A 26,615-nucleotide genomic window follows, 5' to 3' on the forward strand; every position below is an offset into this window, starting at 1 on the left:
TTAGTTGTTTAAATAGCCTCTAGCTGGGTGAGCAGAGTGGTACATGCCTGTAATCCCAAACTTCACCAGCTGAGGAAGAAATATTAGGAGTTCAAGGCCAGCCAGAGACCTATCTCAAACAACATCAGTAGGAACAGTGAGACCAAACACCAAAATGAAGAACTGAGGCTTCCCGCCTCATTTCAGTTTTCTAGGAGAGTAGAGACGGAATGTTGAACTCTTAAATCCATGTTTATCTCAGTGTGGCTTCTCCCCAGAGGTTCTGGGTTCCAGTCTAGGGACTCTGCACATGCCATGTCCCTAGCTGAAGTTCGGGTGGCTTTTAGACTCAATCTGCAGAGCTGTGACCCATTGAGGGCTTTCTGGGGCTGGGAAACCCCAGACACCCCAAGTTTGGGATGCACAGGATGTACTTAACATCACATTCTTTGAATTCCCACTCACCCAGTTCATATTAACATATTACCTTAGTATGCAAGTGCCAGTCTCTGACTTGCTTTTTTATTTGATATGTTAAAAAAAATATCAGGCACTAATGCTCATGGTTGTAATCCCAGCTACTGAGGAGGCTAAAAGCTGAGAATTGAACTTCAAAGCCAGTTCAGGCAGAAAATACTGTGAGATTTTTTTTTTTTTTTGCCAGTTATGTGGCTTGAACTCAGGGCCTGGGCACTGTCCTTGGGCTTTCTCAAGGCTAGAGCTCTACCACTTGAGCCACAGCACCACCTCTGGTTTTTTCTATGTATGTGGTACCAGGGAATCGAACCCAGGGTTTCAGCTTCATGCATTCTATACAAGCACTCTACCACTAGGCCATGCTCCCAGCCCACTGTGAGACTCATATCTAATTAACCACCAAAGATTGTGACTCAAATATAGTGTGCTAGCCTTGAACAAAAAAGCTCGCAATAAGTACTTAAGCCCTGAGTTCGAGCCCCAAGGAGCTCGTGCTCCCCTCCATTCTCTCTGTGCCTTTGTCTCTGTCTGTTTCTCTCTCTGTCTCTGTCTGTCTGTCTGTCTGTCTGTCTGTCCGTCTGTCTGATATACACACACACAAAACAAACAACATTGAAGATACAATATTAGCCATTGATGATACCTGTTAGCTTTCCATGGTAGGAAAACAAACAATTTATACTGGTTTTATTCAAGCCCTGGGTCACTTTTTATCTGTCTAGCTTACTGGAGATATTATTTTGCAATGTGCACAATACAATAGTGATTTGTTGATCTTGGTGAAAGAAATCTGGCTTAGACTTCTTCACTCGCCTGGACTTACACAAAACTCTTAACTTGATGTTGAAAATGGTACTAGGACTTGAACTCAAAGCCTGTGTGTTGTCCCTGAACTTTTTCACTCAAGGTGCTCTTCCACTTGAGCCACAGCTCCACTTCTGGCTTTTTGGTGCTTCATTGGAGATAAGAATCTCGTGGACTTTCCTGCTCAGGCTCGCTTTGAACTTAGATCTCAGCTTTCCTGAGTAGCTAGGATTACAAGTGTCAGTCACTGGTGCCTTGCTGATTTTATTTCTTTGTCCCTTTTGGATAGAACCTAGGGGCTCCCCTATGCTGGGTTAAGAGTCCCCCCCACCACACATACAGCAAGCTATGTCCCTAGTCTTGGAAGAATGTCAACCCTTGCTTCCTGCTAGAGGCAGCAGATGACACATGGTTCTTGGTCCCAAGAGACAAGCCAGCAGTAAATAGTGACTTTTCACAGCCAATAAAAAAGAAAGACATGCTTTCAGACAAGCCATGTGAGAAACATCTAGCTTGACCATCTACCCCCACAGCAAAAGCCATTGAATGTCCAGTCCTTAGTTTTTAAGGGTTCAAGGGTTCACTGAGCTCCATGGCTAGCCCTTGAGGTTTTGGTGATTATTTTTTTTTTGGGGGGGGGGTCAGTCCTGCAGCTTGAACTCAGGGCCTGAGCTCTTCTGTTCAAGGCTAGCGCTCTATCACTTTGAGCCACAGCTTCACTTCTTGTTTTCTGTTGGCTAATTGGAGATAAGTGTCCAACAAGTCTTTCCTGCCCTGACTAGCTTTGAACTGCAGTTGTTAGATCTCAGCCTTGTGAGTAGCTAGGATTACAGGCGTGAGCCAGGGGCACCTGGCTGTTTTAGGGATTTTTAAAGATAAAGTTTGGAACTGTTTATTGAAGGAAGTTCACATAAGAAATGTCCCCTGGCATAGATTTCCTTGACCAAGTGAACTGGCTCAGAGATTGCTTAAGATTTCTAGAACTGGGATGGAGGAGTGTGTGTGTGTGTGTGTGTGTGTGTGTGTGTGTGTGTGTGTGTGTTTGTTATATCAGCTTAAAGGATTTTTGTTTTGTTTTGTTTCTTAGTGGCAGTTTTGGGGCACAAACTCAGGGCCTGGGTGTTGTCCCTGATAGCTTTTTTTTTTCCCCCTTCAAGGCTAGTGCTCTACTACTTGAGCCATAACTCCATCTCTGTCTTTTCATAGAATTTCCTGCCAGGCTGGCTTTGAACTTTGATTCTCATTCTCCTAAGTAACTAGGATTACAGGCATGAGCCACTAGTACTAGCAAAGCAATCCATTTTTTTTGTTTTTGTTTTTGCCAGTCCTGGGCTTGAGCTCAGGGCCTGAGCACTGACTGTCCTTATACTTTCTCAAGGCTAGAGCTCTACCACTTGAGCCTCAGCACCACTTCCAGCTTTTTTCTATATATGTGGTACGGAGGAATAGAACCTGGGTCTTCCTGCATGCTAGGCAAGCACTCTACCACTAGGCCAAACTCCCGGCCCTAAGCAATCCATTATTTTAAGTGCATTTTTGAAGCTGGGCTGTGACTCCCTTACCAGTGGCACCCCATTTCCCACAAGCCCCTCCCCTGACTTATGTCTATATAGAGTTTTTCTTCAGCCAGTTTGGAGTTTCTGGCCACTTCCTCTCCTCTAGTCCTGGTCACAGCCCCTTGGGGCCCCTTCTTAGCCCTTTGGGGTGTGGGAAAGAAATGACAAACTCCCTTGAGAAGATCTGAGCCCTTTAGAGACTTTAAAGCTTTGAAAGTTCCTTGCAATTTAGTAACAGCACCCAAGAATTGGTGTCAGTCCCCAAACTCTGTGTGTGTGTGTGTGTGTGTGTGTGTGTGTGTGTGTGTGTGTGTGTGTCCATGTGTCTTTTTTCAGCCTGGATCAGGGCCCGGCAAACTCAGGTTAATAAAATTTTATTGGAAACCCAGATAGGCCATTCACTCGGTTATTTCGAGCTAACTGACAAAATTGGGTGGCAATCCAGGTCATATGGCTTGCAAAGCAAAATATATTTACTATCTGCCCATTAAAAAAAAATCATGAGGCATTGAGGTATGACTCACTGGAAAATAACTAAATAAATGAAGATAGGCCAGGCACAAGTGGCTTATGCCTTTAATCCTAGCTGCTTAGGAGGCTGAACGCTGAGGACTGAGGTTCAAAACCAGCCCAGGTAGAAAAGTGTGTGAGACTCTTACCTCCAATGGGCCAGCACAAAGTAGGAAATGGAGACATGGCTCAAGGGATCTTGAAACCCCCAGGCCCTGAGTTTGTCACACATCTGGGTGTCCAGGTTTGGTCCTGGACCCAGTCAAGGTCTTACATTTTTAGTTATGTCTTCAACTAAGCTGTTCCAAGTAAAAACAAAAACAAAAACAAAAACTTGTTTTTGTTCGAGATAAAATTATCCTCCCCTCCTTTTATTTGCTTGTGTGCTGATATTGGAACTGGAGCTCTGAGCCTCAAGCTTCCTTAGCTTCCTTGCTCACAAACGGTGCTCTACCACTTGAACCATGCCTCTGGCAACAGCATTATGCTGGTTCATTGGAGACAAGAGTCTCTCGGACTTTGCTACCTTATTCTATAGGACTTGAATTTTTTTGGGGGGTGGTTGCAATTGTATGAAGGATGTGGAGATAGGGAGAGGTCCTGTGGGCCTGAGGCCAGCCCAGGGAGGCTTTGAACCAATCCAAGAATTGGAGTGATAAAGTTGAAAGATTCCGACCCCCAGAGACTCCTGAAGGTACCAGCCTTGGCTGGGGCTTCCATTCTGACCCTATGAGTTTCATGGCATGCTTCCAGTGGTAGGAAAAGGATGCATTTGTGCCATTTAAAAAGACACACACACACACACACACACACACACACACACACACACGTATATTTGGTCAGGAGCTGGGGCCTGCCTATCTCCAGGTGGGAGCTGGGCTCTAGTTGGGGTGTATTTTGTCCCATCCTCTTCCTGTTCCCCACAGGCTTGCGGTCTAGCTGAGGGTGCAGGGGGGGAACGGGTCTTATCACCCTCCACACTCTCTGTCTGTTGTCTGGGTGGGGGTCATGGGTACAAAGGCGGCTGTGGGAGATACTGAGAATGGGGACTCTCTAGAAGGCAGGCAGAGTTGGCAGAAGAGAAGGATTCAAAGGGCTTCGGTATGGACTGTACAGGTCAGCCATGCAATGCACAAAGATGCCATAAGGAGCCAGAGTGCGCGCTAGGAATCCCGGGTGATTTTCAACCAGTTTTGGGGCCTCACTCCCATAGTTACTGTTATTATTACTATTTGTCATAGTAGTTTGGTAATGGTTACATGTGCCTAACAGAAAGCTTGCTATGTAATCATGTTTCAAGTGTACTGAGAGGAAATAGTCATGGCCTGAGGATTTAGCCATGTTGTAGCACTCTTCAGAATATGTTTTCTGTTTGGGCTGTACTAGGATTTGAACTTATGGCCTCACGTTCGCTAGGCAGGCACTCTACCACTCGAGTCATATCCCTAGTACTTCTTGCTTTTATTTCTTTTTTTTTCACACAAGAGTCTAGATTTTTGTTTGTTTGTTTGGTTTGGTGTGGTTTTGCCCAGAGCTAGCCTGCACTGAGACCTTCCACTTTTTAATTTCCCAAGTAGCTGGGACGAAAGAGAGGAACCACCATTTCATTGGTTGAGGTAAGAGTCTCTTGGCTTTGCTTTGCCCGGGCTGGCTTTGAACCTTGATCCTTAGATCTCAGCCTCCTGAGTAGCTAAGATTACAGGTGTGAGCCACCGCTGCCAGTGACTTTTTTTTTTTTTTTTGCCTTTTGCCAGTCCTGGTCTTGAACTCAGAGCATGGGCACTATCCCTGAGCCTCTTTGTTCTCAAAGGTAGTAATCTATTACCACTTGAGCCACAGAGCCACTCTGGCTTTTTTCTGAGTAATTTATAGGAGATGAGAATCTCACAGGCTTTTCTGCCTGGGCTGGCTTCAAACGGAGATCCTCAGATCTCAGCCTCCCTGAATCGCTAGGATTACAGGCGTGAGTCACTGGTGCATGCCTAGTTTTATCTCAGGCAGAAGAAGAAGAAGGAGGAGGAGGAGGAGGAGGAGGAGGAGGAGGAGGAGGAGGAGGAGGAGGAGGAGGAAGAAGAAGAAGAAGAAGAAGAAGAAGAAGAAGAAGAAGAAGAAGAAGAAGAAGAAGAAGAAGAATCTCTCAGGCTGGCTTTGAACCGCGATCCTCCGGATCTCATAGCTCAGATTACAGGTGTGAGCCCGGTCTGTTCATTCTACTGCCCGTTGGAATTCTCCACTTCAGAGCTTGGAAAGTGGTGCCAGACCTCTCAGCTGGGAGCTGCCCAGGCTGAAGGGGAAGAAAGAAGGCGGCCGCTGTTGGTTTGTGGGTCTTGTTTGGCCTCCTCAGCTCTCTTTGAGGAAGAATATTTATTGCCCAGGACGTCAGCCCTGATAAGCTTTGTGGATTGTTCCAGATGCTGGTGGGTGGGGCCAGCTCTGTCCTCTGAGCCAGGCCCCAGTAGCTTTCCGCCTTGTGGGATAGGAGAAGCACCTGGACCACGTGAACCATGTTTTGGTTTCAGAGAGGTCAATGTTTTGATCACTTTCCTTTGTGTGGTTAGTCAGTTTCATTTGTTACTCATAATAAACAGCTAGAACTTAACCTGGCCCCAAAGTGCCTGGCTGGGAAGAAATGTTCCCTGGAATCCGTGTAACTTTGGAAACAAAACAACCCCTCCCCTTAATCTCACCCCCCCCCCCCCCCAAACAAAACAAACCAAACCCTAGAGAGCTGGACTGGAAGCAGTTTCACCTCCTCAGAATGAAATTTAAGTTGTTTTTTTTTTTTTTAAACTTCAAAATCATTTTATCCCTAGGGGACAGAGTTTCTAGGCTATCTCACTGCCCTCAGCACCCCATGCCTGTAATCCCAGCCTAACGGGAGGTGGAAATTGGGGGGATGGAGATTCCAGAATGGTCTGGTGGGGTGGGGGAGGAGAATGCTCTAGTGAGAGCATTCAGGCCTCAGTGAATCACGCCTGTCATCCTAGCTACTCAGGAGGCTGAGATCTGAGGATCGTGGTACAAAGACAACCCAGGAAAAAAAAGTCTGTCAGACTCTTATCTCCAGTTCATCATCAAAAAGTCAGCCTGGGGGTATAACTCAAGTGGTAGAGGGCCAGACAGCCGTTAGCAAGAAAGTCCAGTGAGAGCCTAAGACCCTGATTTGAAGTCTCAGTAACACACATGCACGCACACACGCACGCACGCACGCACGCACACAGGCTGCACTCTCAAATAAGCCTGGACTCAAATCACCTAGGATGCTTCCCATATGCTGGAATGACAGGCATAAACTACTTAACCACCAGACTATTAGTTGAGATGGGGGTCTCTCCAGAACTTTATTTTTACTGTTTTGCCCACGCTGGCTTCAGACCACAATCCTTGTTGATCTAGACTAGGTAGGATTACAGGTGTCAGCCACTACACCTGGCTTCAGGTGTTCTTTTCATCTGAAATGTTTCCTAGCCTTGGGATAGAAGTGTCACATGAATTTCCTTCCCTCTCTCCCTCCCTCCCTTCCTTCCTTTTTTTTTTTTTTTCTTTTGCCAGTCCTGGGGCTTGAACTCAGGACCTGAGTGATAATCCCTGTTATGCTCAAGGCTAGTGATTTACTGCCACTTGAGCCACAGCACCACGTTTGGCTTTTTTTCTGAGTAGATTATGGTAGCTGTGAGTCTCCCAGACTTTTCTTCCTGGACTGTCTTCGAACCATGATCCTCAGAGCTCAGCCTCCAGAGTAGCTGAGATTACAGGCATGTGTGATTGGCACCAGGCTTGTCATGTAAATTTCATAGATCTCAGTTCACACACACATCAGAGCTGACACTGGAGACACAGCAGCCAGCAGCCAAGGGGCTGGCGTGGGGTTATTTATCTGTGGCTCTCTGCAGTGTACCTGGGGGAATTGTACTTTCATGAAACTGTTCCTGTGTCGTCATTACATGAGGGAACATCCTTCAGACAAACAGCAGGCCTTGCCCAAAGCCAAGCATTTTGCGTTTGGGAATAGTTAATTGAGCTTGCTTATTCGGCTGGTGCTCTACCACATGAGGTCACGCCTCCAGCCTGGCTTTTTGCAAAGGAGACTCTCCCAGACTTTTTTGCCTGGGTTGGATTTGAACTTCCATCTGCCAGATCTCAGCTCCATGAGTTACTCTAGATTTCTTGTTTGCCAGCATGTGATGCCAGAATGCTGTCCTGAGGCAAGGTTGAGGAATGCTTGTGTCGCTTTCATGTCTCAGATTGTGATCAGGGATTAGGCTAGACACAACTTGACCACCATTCTGGGCCCGTGCCCATCACCTGCCAGCCTCAGTTTCTTCACATTTACACTCCATGTCTGTTCTCCCCCAAACTCGCTTTGGTCTGGCAGAATCCTCAGTGTAGGTGAAGCCAGCGTGAATGGCAGTGACTCAATGTCTGTGAAGCTCTGGCTCTGGGTGGATTCAGGGGGGATTAGGGAGTGAGAGGGGGCAATGAAAGGGAAGGATGCAATGCTTCTGGGCTAGCCCCAGTGGAGCAGAGTGATCAGAAAAGAGGCCAGAAGAGCATGTGCAAAGGCCCTGGGGTGAGGCAACTCAGGCATGGTGACTTTTAAGGAACAGAATTTCATGGCTGTGTTTAGTTTGGAACTCGAGTGGGCATGGTTTATTGCTGTTGTTTCCCTAATTCTCATGTTTTCCTGTAGACACACATCACACATTTTGGTTAGGATTTCCTGAAGTCTGTGCCCATCGTTACCAGGATCAGTGGGTCTGTTGCATTGCCAGGCTTGAGGATTCAGTGTGATGCTTTGATGAGTGTGTGGTATCATCTGTTTAGAGGGCGCCTCTGGCAAGGCCAGCCCCACAAAGTGGGGGGTGAGGGACTGGTGAGGAACCATTTGAAGAAAGGCTCAGAGAAGTTGAGACACTTGGCCAAAACATCTCAGCATCAGCGGAGTGCCAGATTCCATGCTGGCTGGGGATTGGCTTTCTATCAGTGACCCTAAATAGAACACTGAGGCACAGACAGGCCCTGCCTCACATGCCCCGGCCCTACCCACCATCCTTTCTTAGCTCCAACAGCTGCCCCTGCTCCTCCCTCCCCCTCTTTCCTCCTCCCTCTCTCTTCCTACTCTCCCTTCGTCGTTGGTTGTGGGGCTTGAACTCAGGGCCTAGGCGCTTTCCCTGAGCTCTTCAGCTCAAGGCTAGCATTCTACTACTTTGAGCCACAGCACCACTTTGGTTTTCTGGTGGTTAATTGGAGATGAGTCTCACAGACTTTCATTCCTAGGCTGGCTTTGAACCCTGATCCTCATATCTCAGCCTCCTGAGTAGCTAGGATGACAGGCCACCATTGCCACCATTGCCCAGTGCCCCTTTCTTCTTTTCTTTCCCCTCTCCTTTCTCTTCACTCTCTTCTCCTCCTCTCCTTTCTCTCCCCTCTCACTCCTCTCTTTCTGTTCTCCCCTCTCCTCCTTCTTTCTTCTCTCTTCCTCCTCTCTCCTCCCCCCCCCCCACTTTCTCTCTCCCTTTTCCCTCTTCCTGAAGGGTCCACCTGCTCTTCCCAGCATCCACTGGGCCAGGTCTTATCTTGGCTCCACCCGCCCACCTCTGTTTCCATGGAGACACAGGTGTTCATTTTCTCACACATCCTGGAGAATAGTTCTCTGAAGCTGGTCAAGGTTATGACTGTTTCTTTGTCTGTCTGTCTGTGTCCTCCTATGGTGTGTCAGACCATAGCTTTACTTCCTACCTTTGAGTCTCACCAATTTTTCTGCCCAGGTTGGCTTTGAACCTTGATCCTCAGCTCTCGGCCTCCTGAGCAGTTAGGATGACAGGCGTGAGTCACTGGTGCCGGGCCAATGCCATTTTTTTTTTCCCCTAAAGCAAACTTTCTATTTGAATATCCACTGTTTAGTTTTCCAGGGTTTATTTTTTATTTTGTGGTTGCTAAGGCAAGTGCATTGCCTTTTACCTTCACCTTCCATGGGTCCCAGGAAACAGATCCGGGCCCATGGCAAGTGTGGGGACCAAGAGGCCTCTTTGAAGGTCAAAGTCAAGGTGAAGCCCCCTGGAGCCACTGGGAGTTTACCTGGCTTGTGGCCACAGAGGGAGGGACTCAGCACAAGCTCCAGGGACACATGGAAGGGGCCCGAGTGTCCTATTTGCTTTAGGCAGAGTCCAAGAAATCCAAGTTCAAGTCCAGCATGAGGAAGCCGTGGGGGTGGCTTTCACTTCCAAGGCTAAACTCCTTTCCTTAGAACTGGATGGGGGAGACGCACTGGTGTAGTCTCACCCCTACTTTCTGGCCTTCTGTACTCCATCCTGTCTTCCCTCCAATTCGTTGGAGGCTCTTGGTCTGCCCCCAAGTACCCAAGCATCCCTCCATCATGAGCCTCTTTGAGCCCCTGCACCTAGTTAAGGCCTCCAGTTATGGTTTGCTCAGGAGGCTGTGTGTATATATGTGTGTATGGGGGTTTGGGGGGTCCCGTACACACGTGCCAGTCCTGGGGCTTGAACTCAGCCTGGGCACTGTCCATGAGCTTTTTTTTTTTTTTTTTTGCTCAAGGCTAGCATTGTACCACTTGATCCACAGTGCCACTTCTGACTTTTTTTGTGTATGTACTGAGGAATTGGACCCAGAGCTTCATGCCTGCTGGGCACTCTACCACTAGGCCACATTCCCAGTCCTGAGATGGGAGTTTTGTTGTTGCAGGTATGTATGGCTCAGCCAGGGCCCTGGATTCCAACACCAGCACCACTATATATAATTAAGTAAGAGTCAGAGATGAAATATTTTTTTTGGGGATATTTTGGCTAGCTTTTTGCCTGTGCTGGCCTGGAACCATGACAAAGATGAAGGTCTTGCTCATTTTTTACCCAGCTAGCCTCTAGCTGTAATCCTTCTGATCTCTGCCTCCTGAATTGCTGGTATTACAAGCATGAGTTACCATGCCTGGTTTACTTGCTCTTGCTCTCTCGCTCTCTCTCTTTCTTACTTTCTTTTTCTTTTCTGCCATGGCATTTGAAATAGGTATACTTTCATCCCTACTCTTCTTGAGTCTGGTTTTGGGGTGTCTTCTGTACATTCGGATGTTTGTTTAGAGATTTTCTCCAGTGCCTCCCTTGCTTGCAGTCTCTGTGGACTAGTACATACCCAAGAATGCCATGTACTTGCTGACTGGCCTCTGGTTGTGGGAGCTGAGCTTCATCTCGGGGAGATGGTCTCCTGGGAAACCCCACTGACACAGTGACTGATTCCCACAGAAACGGCTGTTCCTCTCTATTCTCTGCTAGCCTGAGAACACATGTTCATTACTTAATGCCAAAATGACCAGAAAACTTGAGACAAGTGACTAAACCCCAGCAGAAAGAGAAGAAAGAATTCCAAGCAGAGGCACATGTCTGGAGGGGAAAGGGAGTGTCTTTAAAGTGATTCCATGATAGAACCGCCCCCCTCATTGTTTTTGGATGGTACTGTGGTTTGAACTCAGGGCTTTGAGTGTGCTAGACAGGCACTTTATTCCCTGGATTCTCTCTCTCTCTCTCTCTCTCTCTCTCTCTCTCTCTGTTGGGTGCTATCCCTGAGCTTTTGTACTCAAGGCTAGTGCTCTGAACCTCGGTCCTCAGATCTCAGCCTCCTGAGTAGCTAGTATGACAGGCGTGAGCCACGAGCACCTGGTTTGTTCTTGTTATTTTTGAGAGACGGTCTCATTTTTTTTTTTTTTAATTCTGGGCAAGCCTAGAGTTTGGTCCTCCTGTTTATACTTCCCGATGAAATGACAGACAGGCATTGCTATGCCCAACTTTTTTTTTTTTTTTCTGTTGAGATGAAATCTTACATAAGGTTTCTCCCTTAGGCTGGCTTGGAACCATAATCCTCAGATCTTAGCCACATGAATAGGATTACAGGTATGAGACAATGTGCTTGCCTTTCTAGCATTGCAGAAATTTTTTAGACTCTGTGTAGAGGTGGGGAAATATCAAGTAAATAGTGTAAGAACAAAGGACGGGAGAGTATATAAAATTAAGAATGGAGCAGAAATGACTTAAAATCCATTTTCATCACAGGACAGGTTTGCTGTTTATTTTGGAAATATCAAATTCACTACTCACATAAGTGCTGATTTTATTTAGGTTGTTTTCCTTTGTTGAGAAGTTGAGACTTTGAAGCCAGTTGTCCGTGGCTCACACCTGTAATCATGACTGCTCAGGAAGCTGAGATTTGAGGATGAAAGCCAGACTAAGCAAGAAAGTCTGTCAGCCTCTTTACCTCTAATGAACCAGCACAAAGCCGGAAGTGGAGCTGTGACTTAAGTGGTAGAGCACCAGCCTTGAGTCGAAAAACTCAGGGACAGTGATCAGGCCTAGAATTCAAGCTCCAGGATGAGCACAAAAATAAATAACAGAAGCCAAAAGTACATGGAAAAGTAGCCACTTGATTTAAGAACAACAACAAAAAAGCTCCTTATCATTAATTGCCTCAAATGTTTGGGAAAGAAAGTTATCGTTATCTATTTTTTGGAGGGGGGAGGTTGGTGCAGGGTTGTTGGTTTTCTTCAGAGCTGGCTGGGGTGGCGGAAGCTGTGAGACTTTAGAGATCCTTAGACATACAACCAGGCTTGCCTGAATGCCTGGACGTCCCGCTGGGTTTTCTGGAATCCACACTTCACATGCAGGGGCTGTTCAAGTCTCTTGACTTGTGTCCAGCCTCAAGATAGACACCTGAGCATCAACATGACCAGATGAGGCCTCTTCCTTCCTGCTCCTGCCCCGCCTCCTCTCCCCATCCACCCACTAGACAGAAGATGGCCCCCAATACCCATTCCTCCTCAATGCTCTTTGGTGTCAGGGGCAGGATAGTCTGAGCCCCTGGGCCCTTTATTCCCCCACACCCTTATCTGGCCTAATTGCCTAGTCCCCTCATGCTGTACTTTGGCCTTTAGCAACTACTGAGTGTTTATAGTTCCCTGGTGACTCACACATTCGCATGTACTCTCTCCCTACTCTGGGCAAAGCTACCTTCCCCTTGTTCCTGCCACTCCCCCCCCCCCTGCCAATTATTTGTGCACTTACAGGGTGCAAGCCCCTGGAGTGAACTAGCAAGATGATCTCACTTCTAGGTGCTCCATGTCTGGTGTGTGTGTGTGTTATGCCAGTTCCTGGGACTTGAACTCACCGCCTTGTACTCTCCCACCGCTTTTTCACTCAAGGCTGGGGCTCTAACCACTTGAGTTACAGCTCCCTTTATGGATTTTGGCTGGTTCATTGGAGGTAAAGAGCCTTATGGACTTTCCTATCCAGGCTGGCTTTGAACCACTGTGGTCAGATCTCAGCCCTCTGAGCAGCTAACCACCAGCACCTGGTTAGATGCCCGTTTTATGCATGGTGTGTGGGAGGGTGAGGCTTGGTTTCCTGTCCATGTCTTCATTTTCATTTTCCTAGATGGGCTTACTGGGGTGTGCTAGGCTGAGGAAGGCCTGGCTGTGACCCTGGGCTTCCTGGAGACCCGAGTTCGAGTCCTGCCAGTTAGGACATGGCCATTCTGTGACTTTGCGTATCTGCCTGGGGTAAAGGTTGCTGGAATAATTACGAGTCAGGAAGATCTAATGAACCCCTATTGGCCGAACACATGGAATCTGTATTTTCAGGTGTATGTTATGCCTGGCGGAAGGGAGCTGGTTGGGAGAGAATGGCCCCTTGCATGGCAGAAAATGGCAGTTGTGCCGGGGATGGATGGAGCCCAGCGCCTCTGGCCTCCGCCTGATTTGGGGGCTCAGATCTTCGGGTTTTCAGGGTTACCAAGGTGCAGGGGGCTCGCCTTCCCGCTGCGGGCTCGCTGTGTGCCCCTGGCGAGCTGCTCTCCTTCGCTGGGCCTCCGCCGGGGAGGTTTGCAGCCAGGGCGTCCCGCCCGGCCATGCCGGGCACTGCCACGCGGTGACCCGAGCTCCTCCCGGGCACCGGCCCAGCCCGTCACGGGGTGTGCGGGTGTGTGTGTGTGCAAGCTGCACCCTCAGATCCGCCTTTGCCTTCGCCCTGTGCAAAGTCCCCGCGGCCCCAGGCCCGCCTCGCACGGGCCCCCCAGAACCGCGCCGCCCCCCGCCCCTGCGCGGCGCCCCGCACACCCCCGCCAGCCGCGCGCCCGGGGGCCCACCGCGGACGCGGGGTCCCCGCCGCCCCGCCCTGCGCGCCCGGGGGCGGGGCCGGCGCCCCAGCAGCTCGCTCGCCCATTGGCGGAGCGCGAGGGCGGCGCTGCGGTTGCTGCCAGGGCCCGGCGTGGATTACGCCGGAACGGAGCGGAAGGAGCCGGGGGCTTTGTGGCGAGTTGGCGCCTCTAGACTTCAGTGGAGGGGGCGTGGCCACGCGTGGGCTGGACCCGCCCTCGGTGCCAGGAGCGCACTCTCTAAGAACCGGCCAATCATAAGGCTACTTTAGCAGAGTGGCTCCGCCCCCTGGTTGGCCTTTGAATGCACCGTAAATCTCTAAAGAACGCCGCAGCCACGCCCGCCTTTGCCCTCACCCTTGCGCATGCGCGCGCACACCGAACTAGCCAATCCGGACTGTGCTCTAGTGGGGCGGGACCCTGGCATTTGCCGTACCGTATGTCTCCGTAGAGTTGTGCAGCCCCATTCTGGGGTCCGCATGGTCAAGGAAGGGAATCTCGGCGTTTCCTCGCTTTCAAGGACACGCGGTTCTGGGTCGTGCTGACCCTCAGCTATCAAAAGTTCAGATCCTGCCTCCCGCACCGCCATTAAATCATTTACGACGTCCTAAGGGGAGGAATTTGGCTCTGGGGACTCGAACCTCTTAGGTCAGGGTTGGAGTGTGGGGATGGGGGCGGGGGGGGGGCGTGGGAGAGAAAGGCTCTGAACCGAAGCCAAATACCGTCTTTTAGAGAGGTTGTAAAATTCACACTCCGGGAGACCGAGAGGCCCGGTCCTGATCATGCCTGCAATCCTATGATGCAACCGTCCTCATCGGAAATTTCTGGGAAGGCAGAATAATAAAAATTTAGGGACTTTAAAAACAAAGCCCAAACCGCCAAAACAAAACGACAACAACTAAAAAAAAAAAAATCCAATTGGCTGTGGGTACTTTGCATTCACTATATAGTTAAAGAAAAGAATAATTTTAACCCTTCCTTTCTAACAGCGCTGCGCGGATGTCTTCGAATTGGTGGCTATTTTGATGTTTTAAGCTTTCAGAGGGGCTGTAAACATTGTTTACCTTCACTGCTTCCGTGCTCCCCCCATTTGTTTTGAAATATGTCATTAGTCACGTGGAAGAAACGTTTATTTTCAGCACTCATATCAATCCACTGTAATCACAATACTCCTAAAGTTGGAAGAGAGAGTTTTCCTAATGCCAAGAAAATTCCTTTACAAATAGCAGCACCATGGTAAAAACAACAACGAAATCAGAAAATTAACAACACTATGCAGTATTTGAATCTGGTCTTACATAAATCTCATCACTGGTCCTAACAGTGTCATTCATTCATTCATTCCTAGTTTCAGTTCAGGATCACACTTCTACATTTATTGCTCTCTTTCTCTCTCTCATTGCCCCCGTCTCTCATTGACACCCCCCTCTGCCTACACAATTTCCTAGTTTTCTTTCTTTTGTTCATATTTTCAAAATGCCCAGGCAAGTTATTTTATATTTCTTTGTTTTTGTTGGGCGTTGTTCCTGAGCTCTTCTGTTCAAGGCTAGCACTCTACCACTTTGAGCCACAGCACTTCTGGTTTTCTGCTCAGACTGGCTTTCAACTGTGATCCTTCTGAGTAGCTAGCATTACAGAGGTGAACTACCAGCCCCTGGCCCAGTAATTTTATTGAATGTATTCCAGGTGGGTTTTTATTCTTAAGAGAGAAGCTAAAAATACCATACCTTTTCAGAATGCACCCTATCCACAGGCTCTTGTTAGTTTATTCTTCTATTTTTGGCTATGCTGTTTGAAATAAGATCTGCTGGGTGTCAGAGGCTCATGCCAGCCATCCTAACTACTCAGGAGGCTGAGATCTGAGAACCATGGTTCAAAGCCAGCTGGGGCAGAAAAATCTCTGTGAGACTCTTATCTCCAATTAATCCCTCAAAAACTGGAATTGGTGCTGTGGCTCAAAGTGGTAGAGTGCTAGAGCACTAGCATTGAACAAAAGAGCTCAGGGACAGCGCCCAGGCTCTGAGTTAAAGACCTATGACCAACAGCAACAATTAAAAAAACAGAAATCCTCAAGAAGAAACCCTAACATCAGTTACACACAAGGCAGGCATTTATGTATCTGAAAGAAAATTTCATGGAAGATATACTCTTGCTACTTGCTGAGATTTTCCTATTTTCTCTTTTCTTTCCCTTGTGCCCTCAATAGATGTTTCTGGTAGACAGAAGAACTCTGGAGGATCTTGTCCTTTTGAGGCAAATGCTCTACCACAGTTGAGTCACACCCCCAGCCCGCCTTTTCATCAGTTCTTTTTTTTTTTTTCTAGTCCTGGGCTTGAACTCAAAGCCTGAGCACTGTCCTTGGACTTTCTCAAGGCTAGAACTCTACCACTTGATCCTCAGCACCACTTCTGACTTTTTTCTATGTATGTGATACCGAGGAATTGAACCCTGGTCTTCATGGATGCTAGGCAAGCACTCTACCACTAGGCCAAACTCCCAGTCCCTTGTTTTTGTTTCTAAAGAGTTGTGCTTTCTTTCTTTCCCACATGCCCTGGCCTGCCTGGACTATTATTTATACTTCTTGCATTGCTAAGATTAAAAGAATGCACCACCATATCCTGTTATTTATTGGTAAGGGTGGCAGTCTTGAGAACTTTTTGCCCCCATCATATCACAATCCTCCCATGATATGGGGTAATAGGTGAAAGCCTCTGCACTTGACTTCGACTGGGCTTTTGGAGGTCACAGATGCTGTTTCTGTAACTGTTTTGATGCTTGCTCAAAACAAGGAGGGGCTTCTGTGTTCCTGAAATACCCTTCAAAATACCAGCATGCGGTGCATTTGATTTGCTTCTTGAATGAGTGAGAAACAAGGAAAGGCCAGCAAGTTATTCAGTAGTTCCTAAAAGAACAGACCTTTGCTTTGTGTTGGGTTTCTGTGTGGCAATAAAACAGTAGAAACTTTTTTTTTTTTTTTTGGTGCCAGTTCTGGGGCTTGAACTCGGGGCCTGGGCACTGTCCCTGAGCTTCTTTTGTTCAAGACTAGCACTCTACCACTTGAGCCACAGAGCTACGTCCAGCATTTCCTGTACATGTGGTACTGAGGAATTGAACTCAGGGCTTTATGTATGTGAGGCAAACACTCTACCACTAAGCCACATTCCCAGCCTTCACTGAACTTAACGTTCTTTTTTTCCTTCTCTCGTTCTCTTTCTCTTTCTTTCTTTTTTTTTTTGCCAGTCCTAGTGTTTGAACTCAGGACCTGGGCACTGTCCTTGGGTATTTTCTGCCACTTAAGCCACAGCACCACTTCTGGCCTTTTCTGTTTATGTGGTACTGAGGAATTAAACCCAGGGCTTTGTGCATGCTAGGTGAGCATTCTACCACTAGCCCACATTCCCGGCCCCTCTTTCTTCTCTCTTTCTCTCTCTCTCTCTCTCTCTCTCTCTCTCTCTCTCTCTCTCTCTCTCTCTCTCTCTCCCTCTCTCCCTCTCTCCCTTTCTCCCTCTCTCTCCCTCTTCTTCTCTCTGTCCCTCTCTCTCCACTATCCCTGAGCTTCATGTGCTCAAAGCTCTACCACTTGAGCCACAGCATCACTTCTGGCTTTTTTTTGTTTATGTGGTGCTGGGGAATCGAACCCAGGGCTTCATGCATGCCAGGCGAGCACTTCCAGCACTAAGCCACATTACCAGTCTTTCTTTTCTTTCTTTCTTTTCTTAATTTCTTCCTTTCTTTCACCATGGGACTTGAACTCTGAGCCTGGGTGTTGTCCCTGAGCTCTTTTGTTCAAGGCAGGTGCTCTATCATGTGAGCCACAGCACCACTCCCAGTTTTCTATGGTTAACTGGAGACAAGAATCTCATGGTCTTTAGTGACTGGGCTGGGTTTGAACAGCGATCCTCAGATCTCAGCCTCCTGAGTAGCCACCTGCTCTTATGTAACTGGGGGAACCTCCAGGAGCCCCATTTTTCTTAGCTCCCTCTTCGTTTCTCCAGTGCCCATTCCAGGGCCTCTGATAACTACAAGTTCTGTGGATGTGTGTGTGTGTGTGTGTGTGTGTATTCACACAATCGTCAGCACAATAGTTAAGATACAAAATGACTGCATCATGCACCCTCCCCCCCAAGTCCCTCTAGAGCTCTTGGGGTGAACCCCCTCCCCAATTTTTACCCCCAGAGATCCCAGTGTGTTCCTTCACAGGGAGACAGCCAGTTCCTGCCTCCCTCCTGGTCATGTTTCTTCACATGGGCTCAGCAGGGAAGCTGATGCGTCCAGGAAGTTTTGATGAGGTGTTTGATGGCCTTCTTGCCCAGGATATGAGCCTCTTCCTGACTTCCTTGCATCCTGCCTGACACCTGGCTTTGATGGGTGTCACCCATTGTCCTGTTTATATATATAACTTCCTCCAATTGAAGCTCAGGCCTCAGATCTCCAGACAAGGGGCGGGTCAAAGGTGGGGGGGGGATCAGCAGAGGGACTGGCTGGGGCACTGAAGCTTGTTCTCCCCACCTCCCTGTCTGGTCTGCTCAGTGGGGGACCTGAGCACTTAATAAATGCAATTGCACGTATGCAGGCCTTTTATTTTTATTCTTTTTTGGGGGGTGGGGTGGGGTTGGATCATGGGACTTGAACTCTGGGCCTGGGCACTGTCTCTGAGCATTTCAGCTCAAAGCTACCACCCTACCCCTTGAGCCATAGCACCACTTCTGGGTTTTTGGTGGTTAATTGGAGATAAGAGTCTCATGGACTTAAGTGTCTGGGCTGGGTTCGAACCATGATCCTCAGATCTCACCCTCCTGAGTAGCTAGGATGACAGGTGTGAGCCACTGTGCCTAGCTATTTTTATTCTTTTGTTTTGTTAGTTGGGGAGCTTGAACTCAGTGCTTGGGCACTGTCCCAGAGTTCTAGCATGTGAGCTGCAGCACCGCTTCCAGTTTTCTGGTGATCACTGGCATTTAGAGTCTCAAGAACTTTCTTTTCGAACCATGACCCTTATATCTCAGCCCCTTGGGGATGACAGGCACTAGTCACTGGCGGTAGCCATTTTTGTTTGCTTATTGTGTACTCTAGTACAGGGTCTAGTGTCTGTTCAGGTATGCCAGTGGAGATGCCAGTTGCTCTCTAGGGGGTCTTGGAATTAATCCTCCAGGGATGTCTGGGAGAGGACTGTAATGTAAACAATAGCAGTCATTAGTCATAATTGTCCACTTGACTCCTTTCTCTCTGTGTGTTCCTTTTTATTTATTTTGTGTCCTGGGGTTGAACTCAGGGCATCTGTGCTGTCCCTGAGCTTTATTATTTTTCCCTGAAAAGGCTGGTGATCTACTACTTGAATTTCAGCTCTATTTCTGGTTCCTCCTCCTCCTCCTCCTCCTCCTCCTCCTCCTCCTCCTCCTCCTCCTCCTCCTCCTCCTCCTCTTCCTCTTCCTCCTCCTCCTCCTCCTCCTCCTCCTCCTCCTCCTCCTCCTCCTCCTCCTCCTCTTCCTCCTCCTCTTTCTGGTCCTCCTTCCTCCTCCCTTTATTGGAGATAAGAGTTTCAGGAGTTTTTCTGTCAGGGCTGAATTTGAACTGTGATCCTCAGATCGCAGCCGGTGGCTGTGACTTGTTACAGTGTATCACAGAGCTACTTTTGTATCAGGCATGGTGGGACAGTTGGCTACTTTTGTATCTGATTTGATTTCTATTTGATGATGACCCAGGGCCACTTGGCCTCAACCAGGGAAATTTGTCAGCTGTTTTAATTTAGGGCCCCTTCATCCCCTCCCCCACCCCACCCCACATTCCTAAGCCCCATCTCCAATCTGAGGGTGTCAATGAGTGTAGCCTGCTGGTGTCTGTCCTAGACCAAGCCCTGTGTGTGTGTGTGAAAGAGCGGGGAGGGACTTGCAGTTGCCATTGGTGAGTCTCCCTCATCTTCAGCTATTATTATTGCTATTGTTATTATCACTGTTGCCGTCCTGGGGCTTGAACCCAGGGCCTGAGCTTCCTCTCTCCCCCCCCCCCCACCAGTGTGCCCGACCATCTGCAAGTCGCATGGCTGCACGGCAGACGGGCTGTGCTGCCACAGCGAGTGCCTGGGGAACTGCTCGGCCCCCGACGACCCCAGCCAGTGCGTGGCCTGCCGCAACTTCTACCTGGAGGGCCGCTGCGTGCCCAGCTGCCCGCCGCCCTACTTCCACTTCCAGGACTGGCGCTGCGTCAACTTCAGCTTCTGCCTGGACCTGCACAACAGGTGCAAGAACTCGCGGCGCCAGGGCTGCCACCAGTATGTCATCCACCAGGACAGGTGCATTCCCGAGTGTCCCTCGGGCTACACCATGAACGCCACCAAGTGAGTTCCCCGGGCCCCCTCCAGGTAGGGGGTGGTGGTGACAGGCGCCCGCCACGCCCCGCGGCCTGGGGGTTGACATGGAGTTTGGGTTCACTGCTCGTTGAACACCGACTGAGCCGTTTCTGGGTTTCTGGTGGTTCGTGGGAGACCAAAGTCTCATAGACTTTCCTGTCTGGCTGGATTTGAACCACTATCCATGGATCTCAGCCTCCCCGTGGCCTACTTCCCATTTTTCAAAGCTTTCTTGCAACTTCCTCCCTCTCCCCTCAGCATGAGCTTCCTTATGACATTTTCATTTATGTGCCCAATGTGCCTCTGTCACTCCTTCTCTCCCTCACTCCTTGTTTTTGCTGTTTGTGGCAGGCACCCCCCCCCCCCCCCTTCTAGCTACTGCAGAGGAGAGAAACATGTAACGTCTGTCTTTATGAGTCTGGCTTATTTCTCTTAAGGTGTTGCTCTCCAGTGCTCTTTGGCTTCTTTAAGGCTGAGTAATATTCCACCACGCATACGCACTACATTTTTAAAACTTCCTTTCATTCCTTGTTGGACACCTGGCCTGATTCCTTGCGTAAAGCTATTGTAAAACAGGGATAAGCAGGGCCTCTGCTGTGCTAAGCTTGTGCTTATTTGAAGAAAAGTTTTGGTTTTTTTTTTTAAAATTTTTGTTTTATATTTATTTTTAACCTTTATCCTTACTGAATTATTATCACTATTTTAAAAATAAAGTAATATGTTGAGAACAGATGAGAAAAGACAGACATAATCATGGACTCATATAGCATTGATGATTTCGAATTGTTCTCTCATTCTGGAAATATGCACGTCTGTGTAACTATGAGAGATCTTGATAGGACAAGGCTGAATGGCCCATCTCTCCTCCCAGAGACCTCTGAGTCCAGTTATCTAAAAGTTTATCAAATCTTTCTACTCATGAACCAATCTGATAAAATTCAGAACCCAAAATTAATTATTCTCTTAATCCCTCTCTTCTATATAAGTTGACCTAAGGAATTTTGCACAGATGCAGAAATGGTGAGATCTAAATCATAATGCTGACAATTCTAAAAGTCTTTAAAGCAGGACATCTAATTTTCTTCTTTTTCATATATTTTTTATTGTAATTAATAGAAGGGTTACATGTCTTGGTCCCCATTTCCCTCCCCCCACCCCTCATCTTGTTTTCCCCCCTTTCCTATCCAATTTCAAATACACATTTATCCAATATATCAGATAACAAAGTGAAATGCTGTAACAATATGAGATAACCAAGAGACAGCAAAAGAGGTGAAGCTGGATACCAATGCTCATGCTTGTCATTCTAGCTACTCAGGAGATTGAGATCTGAGGATCAAGGTTCAAAGCCAGCTCTGACAGGAAAGACTGTGAGACTCTTATCTCCAATTAACCTCTAGAAAACTAGAAGTGAGGCTGTGGCTTAAGGGTAGGGCAGTAGCTTGAGCTGAAGAACTCAGGGACAGCACCCAGGCCCAGAGATCAAGCCTCATGACTGGAAAAAAAAAAAAAGAAAAGAAAAGAAAAAGAAAAAAGAAAGAAAGAAAAGAATCTGTTTCCTGCTTTTTTGGTATGGAGGATTAAAAAAAAAATAGAAATATAAAAGCCAAGCATGGAACAACAGAAGAAGAATAAAATGAAAGAAAACAAATGTGAAGCAGATGCAGATTGGGAGTCCTGGAGCTGACCTGCTTTTGTCAAAAAAGAGAAAAAAACAACACGACAACGACAACTCCTCTTCACACTGAAGAGTTAGCCAAGCCAGGGTGTGCTGGTGGGAATTTGATTTCTCTCTGTGGAGAGAAACCCATCTTTATGGCAGCCCCAATTCTCCCCAGCCTTCTTTTTCAGGGTTTAGGAAAACAAAAAACAACAAAAACCCCTCAAAGTACAGTATGTTTTGTGTTTGGTCCTTTTTGACTTTTTTTGTTTGTTTCTTTTAAAAGCAGAACATCAAGTGATGTTGATGACCCAAAAATAGGACTCTATAAATTACCTTTTCCTACTGGTTAGGTCTTTTTAAAAAGAGCTCTTGCTGGGATGTTTGTGTCAAAGCCATTAGCTTTAAATAAGAAGCCCTAAAAAAAAAAAAAAAAAAAAAAAAAAAAAGCAGGGAGCCAGTGGCTCACACCTGTCATCCTGGTTACTCTGGAGGCTGAGATCTGAGGATAGCAGTTCAAAGCCAGCCAGGGCAGGGAAGTCTGGGAGACTCTTTAATTGACCACCAGAAAACCTCAGGTGGCACTGTGGCTCAAAGTGGTAAAGCCTAAGCCTTGAATTCAAGCCCCAAGACTGGTGAGTGCACACACACACCCACACACACACCCAACAACAATCGAACATTCTCAACAGCCTTCAAAACGATGCCTTTCACTCAGGAACTTCCAAGATGGCTTGATGTTCTGTGCAAAGTCCAGATATCTAGTCATCCCTGAGCATCCTGTCATTTGTCCTGGGGACCCCCTCCCCCTCAGCTCTGGCCCTGAGTCCTTTATTATTTATTTTTTATTTTATTTTTTATTATATTATTTATTTATTTTGTAAGTCATGGGGCTTGAACTTAGCCCCTTCCTTCTTTCCTTCCTTCCTTCCTTCCTTCCTTCCTTCCTTCCTTCCTTCCTTCCTTCCTTCCTCATCTTTGGGGCTTGAACTCAGGACCTGATCTCTGTCCTTGAGCTGTTTTTGCTCAAGGCTAGCACTCTACCACTTGATTCACTTCTATTTTTTTTCTTCTTTGGTGGTTCATTGGAGATGAGTCTCCCAGGCTTTCTTGCCCAGGCTGGCTTTGAACTGTGATCCTCAGATCTCAGCCTCCTGACAGGATGACAGGTGTGAGCCACCAATGCCCAGTTCACCATGTATTTTGATCTTATTCTTCTCCCCTTTCTGCTTGCCCAGTATTTCCACTGTGAAGTATGGCTAGATCTTGGTCTATATGTATCACCTCAAACCAGTGAGAACCTGTGCAGTTGGACTTTCTGAGCTCGCTTGATCTTCCTCCACCCTCTGAACTCCAGCTCCTTCAGCTTCCTGCACATGATATCCATTTCGTTTTTTGTTTATGGCTGACTAATATTCCACTGGACTCTCATCTTCTCTTTTTCTCAGGCTGTGAAGCCAGCCCAGCTCACGGGTGTGTGCTGAAGGCTGCACTGAGCTGGGTGCAGTGTCTGATTCCCCCCCCCCTTCTGTCTTGATCTCATTTTCAGCTTGATGTGTACCCCATGCCTGGGGCCTTGTCCCAAGATCTGTCACCTCCTTGAAGGCGAAAAGACTATCGACTCAGTGACCTCAGCCCAGGAGCTCCGAGGCTGTACAGTGGTCAATGGCAGCCTGATTATCAACATCCGAGGGGGCAGTGAGTACCTGGGTGGGGTGGTCCCGGGCCCCAGGCTGCCTGGAGCAGGGATGGAGGCAGGGCAACAGCCCTGACTGTTCTGTACCCTCTTAATGTAATGTGCACAACATGTGGAACTCTCAAGAATCTGCTTTTTTGTTATTGTTTCCTCTCTCAGTACTCAGGAACTCTACCACAAAACCACACCTCCAGCTCTCTTTTGCACTGGTTATTTCTGAGTTAGGGTCTGGATTTCTGCTCTGACAACTACTGGACCAACTGTTTTATATTTCTTCCTGGAGCTGGAATGACAGGCATGCACCCTTACACCTCTTGAGATGGTGTTTCAGAGACTTCCTGTCCAGGCTGGCTTTGAACTACTATCCTCAGATCTCAGTCTCCTGAGTAGCTAGGATGACAGGCATGAGCCACGAGTGCCTTTGTTTGTTTGTTTGTTTTGGTGTGAAAATAGCCCTTTGAGCAGGATAATACATGGACATGGCTATGTTTCAGTAAAACTTTATTAATAAAATAGGCTGAACTCAGTGGGCTGCTATTGGGCAACCCCTGAAGTAGAAAATAAAACAAGTTACCATTTGAAGATGGATCTGGCTTTCAGAAGGGAATTTTGAGATGACAGGGGAATAAACCAAGCAGATACAGAAGGAAATACTATTCTGGGCAAAGAAAGCAGGTGCAAATGTCCCGCAGTATGTGCTTGTTCTCTTTAAAGAACATGGAGGACCTGGATTATCTTCTAAGTCTGACTGATTTTGAATGTAGTTTTCATCTCATTTTATTACTTCTTATGTTATTATTTGATAGGTGGCCTCACCTATCAAAGCCACCTTCTTATCTCCACAGGATAGCTTTGTAGATCAAAATGATTTTCCAAGCAGGGCACCAGTGGCTCTTGCCTGAAATCCTAGCTACATAGAAGGCTGAGATCTGAGGATCCTGGTTCAAAGCCAGCCTAGGCAGGAAAGTCCATGAGGCTCTTATCTCCAACGAACCACCAAGAAACAAGCAGTGGCCCTGTGGCTCACAGTGGTAGAATGCTTGCCAGCCTTGGAGCAGAAAAACTCAGGGAAAATGCCCAGGTCCTGAGTTCAAACCCCAGGATGGACAGAAACAAAACAACAACAAAAATAACCTCCTTTGCCATCTGGTGAATTCCCCACCCGGGGAAGGAAAGGGAAGACTTCGGTGGTTTCTGTCCACACTCATGCCATCTTCTCTTCCTCCCCTAGACAACCTTGCAGCGGAGCTGGAGGCCAATCTTGGCCTCATTGAGGAAATTTCCGGGTACCTAAAGATCCGCCGCTCCTACGCTCTGGTCTCTCTTTCCTTCTTCCGGAAGCTGCGTCTGATTCGAGGGGAGACCCTGGAAGTGGGGTAGGTGGCTTGATGGGGTGTTTCGAGCCAAGAATGCTCTTGAGTTAGAAAAACTTCATGCACCCCCCCTCCCCCCCCTTTTTTTTTTACAAAACCCAACCCACGGGGGGAGGGGGAGAGGGAAATGGGGATCAAGACATGAGAAAGGGTATCAATGTATGTGAAGTAATGCACCTTCTATCTGATGAATATTATGTAACCCTTCTATTAATTAGAATAAAAAATACAAAAAAAAAACCCAACCCACATGAAGGCAAAATCAACAGCTTGGAAGCCTTAGCACATATTTTAGGGGGTGGCACCCCCAAACCAAACACCCGCCTTTTGCAATCATTCTTGAGGACACACCAGGGTTACAGCCCCAAGCTGTGAGCTGTCTCTGTAGAGATGTTATTTCAACATGAAATCCATTGTTAAAAAATTTAAAAATTTTTAAAAATTTTCTTCCTTTTTTGGTGCTAAGTCTTTGAAACTCATTAAACAAAAACTAGCATCTTTCATACCCACGTACTGCACGCAAGGCTTATCACGCATGCTCAGATCTGATTACACTGCGCATGAGCAGGATGTGGAGCGCTGCCTGGCAAATGGTTGGGATGCTCGGCGCTGCACCGCGCATGCTCAGAGCTCGTCGCATCGTGCGCACGTGCAGGATGTTGAGCGCGCTGTGTGGTTGGGATGCTTGGTGCGGCACTGCGCATACTCAGATCTCATCGCATTGAGTTTGCTCAGGATTCTGTCTCGGGAGCTGTACTGCGCACGCTCGGGATGTGGAGCATTACTCAGCCATGAAGAAGTATATGGTTGTCATTTGCAGGAAGGTAGAACAAGCAGAATAAGCCAGACTGAGAAAGACAAATACTAAATAAGACAATTGTCTGTCATAAACAGAGTCTAGATTATAAATATAGGAATAAAGGAGGGTTTTTTTTGGGGGGGAAGGGAGATAATGGAGGTGACTGTGATCACAGTACATTGGATTATGTCTGAATCTCCCTCATGAATCTCCCCCCCTCCTTTTTTTTTGGCTAGCCTTGCGTGGGGCTTGAGCTCAGAACCTGAGCACTGTCCTTGGGCTTTCTCAAGGCTAGAGCTCTACCACTTGAGCCACAGCACCACTTCCAGCTTTTTTCTATGTATGTGGTACCAAGGAATTGAACCTGGGTTTTCAAACACTCTAGCACTAGGCAAACACTCTATCACTAGGTCACAATCCCAGCTGGAAGCCTATTATTTTGTACACTTAACATATACTAATTTAAAAACAAAGGTAACCTATAGTAAAAACAGCACAAAGCTGGGCTCCAGCCTGGTGCCTTCTGGAAACTCAGCTGTCACATGACCCGGGGGGCCTGTGTGTCTGTAGGAATTACTCTTTCTATGCGCTGGACAACCAGAACCTAAGGCAGCTCTGGGACTGGAGCAAACACAACCTTACCATCATCAATGGGAAGCTGTTCTTCCACTACAATCCCAAACTTTGCTTGTCTGAAATCCACAAGATGGAAGAAATTTCTGGAACCAAGGGACGACAGGAGAGAAATGACATCGCCCTAAAGACCAATGGAGACCAGGCCTCCTGTAAGTCTCGCTCCCTCCGTACTCCCAACCAGATAAGCCATGAAACAGAAATGAAAGACGGAAGAGAATCAGGCAGGGAAACTCACTACCTCCTTCTCCTTCTCCTCCTCCTCCTCCTCCTCCTCCTCCTCCTCCTCCTCCTCCTCCTCCTCCTTCTCCTCCTCCTCCTCCTCCTCCTCCTCCTCCTTTCCCTCTTTCTTTGGGCAGTTCTAGGGTCCAGTCACAGTGTCCTATGCCTGTTAGGCAAGTGTTCTCACCATTTGAGCCATGCCCCAGCCTCTTTAGGCATCATTTGTTTGTTAAATAGGGTCTTGTGCATTTGCCCAGATTGAAGTTGGACAGAGACCCTTCTATCTCTACCTCCTGATTGGCTGGGATTACAGGCAGGCCCTGCCACACACCACTAAGAGCTGTGAGGGGGAGGTGACCAAAGGCTCACGCCCCATTTCAGTTCTGTCATGGGTGGAGGAGAGAGGCAGGGAGA

The 26,615-nt window shown here is 47.7% G+C and overlaps 1 protein-coding gene across 2 annotated transcripts in view; it reads left to right on the forward strand.

Moving 5' to 3' along the window:
• The window catches only part of Insr (insulin receptor), a 74,466-nt gene that overhangs the window by 25,832 nt on the left and 22,019 nt on the right, over positions 1 to 26,615 (forward strand). For both annotated transcript variants that reach the window (XM_090341785.1, XM_090341786.1), the window contains exons 3-6: positions 19,485 to 19,806; positions 23,028 to 23,176; positions 24,406 to 24,550; positions 25,917 to 26,131. In XM_090341785.1, coding sequence (XP_090197911.1) covers positions 19,485 to 19,806; positions 23,028 to 23,176; positions 24,406 to 24,550; positions 25,917 to 26,131 — 831 coding nt within the window. The remainder of the gene's footprint in view (positions 1 to 19,484; positions 19,807 to 23,027; positions 23,177 to 24,405; positions 24,551 to 25,916; positions 26,132 to 26,615) is intronic.

Source organism: Megascapheus bottae, chromosome 1, assembly GCF_031878675.1.
Source record: "Megascapheus bottae isolate mThoBot1 chromosome 1, mThoBot2.hap1, whole genome shotgun sequence".
In the NCBI taxonomy this organism is placed as follows: domain Eukaryota; kingdom Metazoa; phylum Chordata; class Mammalia; order Rodentia; family Geomyidae; genus Megascapheus; species Megascapheus bottae.